Source organism: Bos javanicus, chromosome 25, assembly GCF_032452875.1.
Source record: "Bos javanicus breed banteng chromosome 25, ARS-OSU_banteng_1.0, whole genome shotgun sequence".
Classification (NCBI taxonomy): domain Eukaryota; kingdom Metazoa; phylum Chordata; class Mammalia; order Artiodactyla; family Bovidae; genus Bos; species Bos javanicus.
In genome coordinates, this window is record NC_083892.1 from 17,069,133 (window position 1) to 17,077,513 (window position 8,381).

Below are 8,381 nucleotides of genomic sequence, written 5' to 3' on the forward strand. Positions count from 1 at the left end.
ATTTCCTGTAAATGAATGGTGAAATTCAAAGACCTGATTAAGTCCAGATTAAATTTTTTAGCCAGAATAATTCTGGCTTTAAGTCAATATTTCTCATGGGATTATCTCATAACATAAAATGTCTGATCGTCTTCTTTTTTGTATCTGAAGAACGATCAGTGGGTCCATGCTTGGTCAGCTAACCTATCCATCATAAAGCTTCCCAGCAGTCTTTCAGCTAATGGATTTAGCAGCCTTTGATGAGTATAGTCCATAGGGTTGCAAAGAGTCAGACACGACTGAAGTGACTCAGCATGCCCGCACGCCTTTTTATTCATTGTCCGTTTATTTCATTAGGGATTGCAAAATAGTGGTACTCTAATTCTAGAATTTCTTCTGCATTTATTAGCTGGAATTCTTCTATAAAAGAAGAATTTTTACTCATCAACTGTTAGAGCACCTTCAAATACCTTCAGGAGAGGAAACATGAGGTTAAATACATGACTCCCTTTATTTACCTGTTTTCCAAATGATGATTCAGTCCTCCAGTGTATTCGTTTGCTAGGGCTGCAAAGCAAGTACCATAAATGTGGCAGCTTAAAACAACAGAGATGTATTGCCTCACAGTTCTGGAGGCCGGAAGTCCAAAGCCAAGTTGTCAGCAGGGTTGCTTCCTTCCGAAGCTCAGAGCAAGAGTCTCCTCCCTACCTCTCTCATTTTTTCTGGTGGCTGCTGACTAACCTTTGCGTTTCTTGGCATAACTTCATAACTCCCATCTCTGCCTTCATCTTCACAGGGTCTCTTTCTCTCTCTGTCTGTTTCTCCTTCTTGCCTAAGAACTTCTCATTGAATTTAAGGTTCATCCTCATCCACGATGATCTCATATAAAAAAAAAAACCTTTAATTTAATTACATCTGCAAAGACTCTATTTTCAATAAAACTACATTCACAGGTGGTGAGGTTTGAATAAGAATAACTCAAACATATCTTTTAAAAGGAAGACACTATTCAACTCACTAAACCTAGAACCTCCAAATGTGGCCAATGAGAAGTTATCATTATGAATTCGTAGATTTAAGTATGTGTTGGCATCTTTCAATTGTAACCATTTGTTTATGCTTAAAATAGTCTCATCCTTTGCTAGAGGAAATCCTTTTGAATTAGCTCCTCAGTTCTTTTGACATGATCCCAGGAGTCTTGGGTTGCTTCCTTGTTCTCTGGAAAAATAAGATGGTCTGGACTCATCTTGTTCATTTCCTGTCCCAGAATAGAAATTAGGCATTTCTTCAAGGAGTCCTGATCAAATGGTATTTAGAGATCAAAGTCTGGACACGGAGAGATGGTCATTGCTACTGGGCTAGTTCCCTTTTCTTCTAAATACCAATGTAATTGTGAGCACTTATGTCTGAAAATATGAGGAAGAAGCAGGACACTATAGGAGTCTATCTGCTTGAATCTTTGGGGCTTCAGATTACTTGAGTTGGCACATTTCATGTTGTAAAGAAAGAGTATTGGTTAGTTGTTGATGTTGGCCAGTCGCTAAGTTGTGTCCCACTCCTGGCAACCCCATGAACTGCAGCATACTAGGCTTCCCTGTCTTTCACTATCTCCTGAAGTTTGCTCAAATTCTTGTCTATTGACTCACTGATGCTATCTAACCATCTCATCCTCTGCTGCTCTCTTCTCCTTTTGTCTTCAATCTTTCCCAGCATCAGGGTCTTTTCCAATGAGTTGGCTCTTCATATCAGGTGGCCAAAGTATTGGAGCTTAAACTTCAGCATCAGTCCTTCCAATGAATATTCAGGGTTGATTTTCCTTTAGGACTGGCTGGTTTGCAAGAAGACTTGTGGTCCAAGGGACTCTCAAGGGTCTTCTCCAACACCACAATTTGAAAGCATCAATTCTTAGGGGCTCAGCCTTCTTCATGGTCCAACTCTCACATCCATACATGACTAGTGGAAAAACCATGGCTTTGACTGTATGGACCTTTGTTGGCAAAATGATGTATCTGCTCTTTAATATGCTGTCTAAGTTTGTCATGGGGCTTCTCAGGTGGCTCTAGTGGTAAAGAACCTGCCTGCCAATACAGGAGAGTCATAAGAGATTGAGGTTTGATCCCTGGGTCAGGAAGATCCCCTGGAGGAGGGCATGGAAACCCACTCCAGTGATCTTGCCTGGAGAATCCCATGGACAGAGGAGCCTGGTGGGATATGGTTCATGGATCACAGAGTCAGTCACAACTGAGCCTGCACACACGCTAGATTTGTCGTTCCTTTCCTTCCAAGAAGCAAGCGTCTTTTAATTTCATGGATGCACCCAACATCCACGGTCATTTTGGAGCCCAAGAAAATGAAATCTGTCACTGTTTCCACTTTTTCACCTTCTATTTGCCATGAAGTGATGGGAACCAGATGCCATGATCTTAGTATTTTTGATGGGTTAGTTAGCTAAGCTCTTTCCCACCTATCCCCAGAAGCATTACCCATAGTTTTCTGATGCAACATTGAATGTTTGGGGCAAGTCTTATGATGATTTCAATGTGGGAGGGATTTGATGTTAAAGCTTTCTGTTGTAAGAGTAGTGTCAGGTAAACTCAGGAGTTACTGGGATGACATCATTTCAGGAAGGCACCATAGACATCATGCAGATCTGCCTGCCTGGGAGTCTTGCCCGGAATGTGGACCACAAAGATGGGGTTGCTGTCTCTAAAAGAACTCAAAGAGACTGGGAATAGGCTCAGGAACAGTCATTTCAAAACTCCTGGTTCCTTGTTAAAATTGCAAATTCTTATTACCCTTCCTTCCTCCAAGCAATAGAGGCAACAGATAACATTTTGTTGAGCACTTATTGATGCCTGGCATTGTGCTAAGTGATGAACAAAGATTCTTATTTAATTTTTACTACTCACTTTATAGCACATTCATTTCTTTAACCTCTATTTTTAAATTAAGGAAATGGATGCTTATAGAGTGAAGCAACCTGCCCAAAGTCACAGGGCTAGTAATAGTGGGATTTGAATCAGGCAGCTCCAAAGTTTATGCTCTCAGCTACAGTGCAACTTTGCCTCCTGAGTCAAAATTCTGTTGGGCAAAGCCTATGAGTTTGTAGTCTTGCAATCTCTCCGGGTAATTCTAATTCACACTTGAGTAAGAAAACAGTTGCTACAGACCAGAGATTTTCAAACAAGTTGGCCACATCCAAGACAGCTGGGGAACTTGTTAAAAGTACCAATTACCATGGACAGCTCTTTCTTACAGAAGAATTCAATTACTAAATGTAGAAAGAATGAGGGAAATAGAAGGCCATTATAAACCAAATATCACAGTAATAATTGTTGCAAGCAAGATCCACGGGTGGATGCTAAAATGAGTGGGTGAAAGTTTAGGAGGAAACAAGGGCCTGGAAAATGGGATTGACCTAGACTGGACAGACCATGAGGTGAGTGCTAGCTCATCTCAGCACTCTCTTATCTGTAATAGACTCATAGGAAAGTGATTCCCCCCCCTGGGGAAGGCATACCCCATTCCTTTGTTCTCTTTCCCAATTCAGGAATTATTTGTCAGGGTCTACTTCGTTAACACAGATAACTTAAAAATTTTTTTTAATATATTTATTTATTTTTGGCTGTGCTGGGTCTTCACTGATGTGTGGGATTTTCTCTAGTTGCCCGGAGCAGGGGCTACCCTCTTGCTGCTGTGTACGGGCTTCTCATTGCGGTGGGTTCTCTTTTTGTGACTCCCAGTGAAAGGCTGTTGCTGAACCATGAAAGATGCCAGGATTCTTGGCCTCTGGAGGAGAATTCAATCTGGGGCCAGAGATGAGGCTTTATCACTCAGACCTTTTGTGTAATAAAGTTTTATTCAAGTATAAAAGGGATAGAGAAAGCTTCTGACATAGACATCAGAAGGGGGCAGAAAGACTGCCCCCTCGCTAATGTTAGCAATGGAGTTATATATATTTTTAATTACTTATTACAGTTAATCAAAAGAATGGAGGTTGTAAAGACCTTACTAGCTGCTGCTGCTGCTGCTGCTAAGTTGCTTCAGTTGTGTCCGACTCTGTGCGACCCCATAGACGGCAGCCCACGAGGCTCCCCCATCCCTGGGATTCTCCAGGCAAGAACACTGGAGTGGGTTGCCATTTCCTTCTCCAATGCATGAAAGTGAAAAGTGAAAGTGAAGACGCTCAGTCGTATCCAAATCTGGTCTCACTCCCATAATTGACATTTTAAGAAAACAGGATTAGCAAGGTTTTTTCCAGAGACCATCCTCAAGCAGGATACATTATTGTTATATAATCCTAAGGAATGTGGAAGAAAAAAAGTTTGTCCTTTCTTCCTCCTTGAGAATTCCAGACCCCTCTCTCCTTGGGGACCGCTGGACTTCTTATCAACCTGCCTAGGAACTGACTCTCTCACCAGGCTCTAGAGCACAGGCGCAATAGTTGTGGTGCGTGGGCTTAGTTGCTCCATGGCACGTGGGATATTCCTGGATCGAGGATCGAACCTGCGTTTCCTGCATTGGCAGGTGGATTCTTTATCACTGAGCCACCAGGGATGCCCTAACACAGATAACTTTGACAAATGAAATATATTTGATATTCTTCACTGCAGAGCTATAAGCTTTGACATTCTCAGTGGAAGGACAGGGCAGACCCAGGCAATGCTGGGTGCCCAGAGAGTGCTCCAGGGCAAAGGGCATGCCAAGAGGACGGATACTGTAAACCGTTTGTCCTGGGCCCTCTGACAATGGTGTGTAGGTTGCTTCTCGCAGCAGACTAGAGAAAGCTACTACTCTGCCTGCTAGGATAATTGCTTTAGAGGAGAATATTACAGTTTAGGAAGGCTATGGGGGTTAATTTGGTTTTGCTGTGAGATATTTCTTTTCTCTCATCAATAGTAAACATGGCAGCAGTCTCCAGCCTCCACAGGGTCCAGGACCCTGTGCTGTGTGCTGTGCTTAGATGCTCAGTCATGTCTGACTCTTTGTGACCCCATGGACTGTAGCCCGCCAGGCTCCCCTGTCCATGTGGCTTCTCTAGGCAAGAATCCTGGAGTGGGTTGCCGTGTCCTCCTCCAGGGGATCTTCCCAACCTAGGGATCGAACCCAGGTCTCCCACATTGCAGGTGGATTCTTTACCTTTTGAGCCACCGGGGAAGCCCAAGAACACTGGAGTGGGTAGCCTATCCCTGCTCCAGGGAATCTTCCCAAGACTGAACTGGGGTCTCCTGCACTGCAGGCAGATTCTTTACCAGCTGAGCTCCCAGGGAAGCCCGTCCAGGACCCTACCTGCCTAAAAATCAACATTTCCACCATTTGCTTCTCAACCCCACACCATCATCCATTCTCCATATTTTTGTTTTTGTTTTCCTTCTTGGCAGGAGGGCAAAGACAAAATGTTCCTGATAGATAAGTTGATCAAGCTGCAAGGTATGGAAAAGAGAGCAAACCCCACCTTATTTACGCTGGAAAGAAGAGATTTGGAGGTGAGGCTGCAGGCTGCCTTGGGATCCCTGTGACACGGATATGCCCTCCTGTGAAAAGTGCATCAGGAGCTAGAATCACATCTGGGCCCTTCACTTTCTGTGTTTTAACATTTCTTTACTTTTATTTAAAAATACAGTATGCATTCACCATATTCTATGCCTGGCCATGTTCTAGGTAATGTAATATCATGGTAATATCGTGGCAACACAGTAAGGCCCTTCCCTCCTGGAGCTTGCATACATCTTCCTATTACCCAGCCATACAGAAGTGTGTCCCACTGGGATGAAAAATGCCTTGAAACTTCACCCCACTAGGTTATTGCTTCAGTGTATAGTCTTCTAGATCTTTCCCCCAGGCATCTGCATGCATCCATACATCTACTAACATTCTTGTTTATTTATTTATTACAAAAATGGGCTATATTTTATACATAACTTCCCCTCTCCCTGCTTAAAACTGTATCTCAAACATTCTTTCAGTTTGTACATACTTGGACATTTGGGTTGCTCCCAGTTTTTTTTTTAATACTAAAGACAACGTGTAATGAAACTTTTTTGTTATAGTTTTTGTACGTGAGTGTTTTATCTGCCTCAGGCATATGCATGATAATGTTAATAGATATTGCCATATCATGCTCTTAAAAAGGTTTTGCAAATTTTATTCTTACCAAAAGGGTTTGAGAGATCCCTAGAACCCTGCTCTAGTACCAAAGCCTGCACTGACTTCACTGGTATCCTAGAAAATGTGGATAAACAGTAAACCCATGTTAATTCAAATGCTACTACTTTTGGAAGTTATGATCTTGTCCAAAGAGACTGCCAGGTTGTTTATTGTCTGTGCAAATTAATACCACCAGCACAATACGGGTAAGGGACTTAGAGGCCCAGCTCAAAATTCTATCACCGCAGGGACCATGAATATACCTTTGCAGCCACAGGTCCTAATATATTACCCGGTGTGTTGTAAATGTTCAGTAAATATCTGTGAAATGAAAGATTAAATGAATGGAATCACTGTCCATAAAAAATAGAACATGTTTGATATTTTTGTGACTGAATCTTGACCTTAATCTGTCACCTCTTAATTTTAAAATGGTGGGGCTCGCAAGTCTCATCACCTATGCAGCAGGATCTGAGGTCAACACAATTTTCTAGTGATGAGATTTCTTGTTTTCTTCTTTTTTAGCAATGGGGCCCTCAGCGTGTCAGGCAACATGATGCTCCTCGAGGTGAGTACCTGACTGGCACTGATGAAGGTCTGATTCATCCAGATGATAGATCCCAAGACAGAGGGTCAAAACTACTTCTAGATTAAGTCATCCAATTGTAAGAACTGACCCAAACTGGCTTCAGCAAAAACTTGAGAATACTTCTTGCCTTAGGCATAGCCAGAAGCACGGACTCACAGGATGTCACAAGACCTGGTTTCCTTCTGTTCAGTTCTCCATGTTATTTCCTTTCTCAAATGATCTCTTGATATTACAAGACAACTTTATTAGCTTCTTGTATCTTTGCAGATTCAAGTCTAGTGGTCAGGAGACCCAGAATTCTCTTTATGTTTCATTTGATCTGAATGGGTGATATACTCATCCATGAATCAGTTGCTGTGATCAAGATACTGTGATGACTTCATTGGCCAGATCTGAGTCACAGGCCTCATCTTTAGGTGTAGGTGGTACAACATAGAGACCACAGGGACTGAGAGAATGGATAAAGGTAGTTTTCCAAAGAAAACCTGTGACTGATGCCAGAACAGGAATGAATATTGGGGAGGAAATGGACAAACAAATAAACCCACTCATCTTTTAGGAATAGCATTTCTGATACCTCCGATGGTGGGAATTCAAGGGGCAAAGTTGAAGAAACTTAGAAGGAGGAAGCAGGGAAAGCCTGAGAAGCTGTGGGATCTTGAAAGCCACTTTGGTCTTTCCAGTGGAGATATGGGCCAGTGTGCATCTGTGCTAACATCTCTTCTCTTGTATCAAACCCAGACCTGAGATTCAGGCAATCATTTCAAGAAGATAATCCAAAGGCCTGATAATTATCGTGGCACCCAGACGCCAACCAAAGAAGGAAAGAAGATAAAGATGGAGCATCTTCCTCCGTGCCACCTGGGCCTTTAGGTGCTTCCCAGATGGGGAATTCAAACCTTTAGCCAGAAGTGGAAACTGACTACAGTGGAAATACTGAAGTAAAACTGGGCATTCCCTGTTGGGTTTTTTATACCTGAATTGCTGATTTTTCCAGACAAAATATTTTAGATTTTCCAATAAAGACAGTTGTAGTATTTGAACTAGTTCACAAAAACCTGGGAAGAGTTACAGTTTCTCTTTAAGAGCTATGTAATGAATTCTTGGTCCTTAGAAATCTCCCCTCCCAGTACTCCCAGACCTGGCAAAGGTTTGGAGACTGGTGCTAAGACAAGAGGTCCAGCCTGAATAAAAATGTGATCCTCAGTCAAGGATGTGAAGCCTCTAAATTGTGGAACCTGCATTTTTTCATGACTTGGAACTAAAAATAACCCCATGTTACCCCAAAGTGAAAGACAACCAGAGGTCTCATCTATGAACTTTGTTGCGTATTGAGTACATGAGTCTTTCAGATTGGACTGGGGTGGGGATGTGTGGACAGGGATTCTGTCCCTGTGAGGTTTTATACATGATCATCAGAGTCTTAGGTTGAACCAAACATGAAATCAGTGGTGATGTGTGGAATATATGTGTATGTATATGTGTGTACATATGAATGCATATTCATTGGAAGGACTGATGCTGAAGCTGAAACTCCAAAGCTTTGGTCACCTGATGCAAAGAACTGACTCATTGGAAAAGACCCTGATGCTGGGAAAGATTGAAGGCAGGAGAAGGGGGTGACAGAGGATGAGATGATTGGATGGCATCACTGAGTTGATGGACA

General features: G+C 42.4%; 1 protein-coding gene across 8 annotated transcripts in view; it reads left to right on the plus strand.

The window, feature by feature from the left end:
* TMC5 (transmembrane channel like 5) overlaps nt 1-8,030 on the plus strand; it is a 79,439-nt gene extending 71,409 nt beyond the window's left edge. For all 8 annotated transcript variants that reach the window (XM_061401266.1, XM_061401268.1, XM_061401267.1 and 5 more), the window contains 3 exons: nt 5,361-5,465; nt 6,652-6,694; nt 7,457-8,030. In XM_061401266.1, coding sequence (XP_061257250.1) covers nt 5,361-5,465; nt 6,652-6,694; nt 7,457-7,503 — 195 coding nt within the window. In that variant the 3' untranslated portion in view covers nt 7,504-8,030. The remainder of the gene's footprint in view (nt 1-5,360; nt 5,466-6,651; nt 6,695-7,456) is intronic.
* Nucleotides 8,031-8,381: the final 351 nt, after the last annotated feature.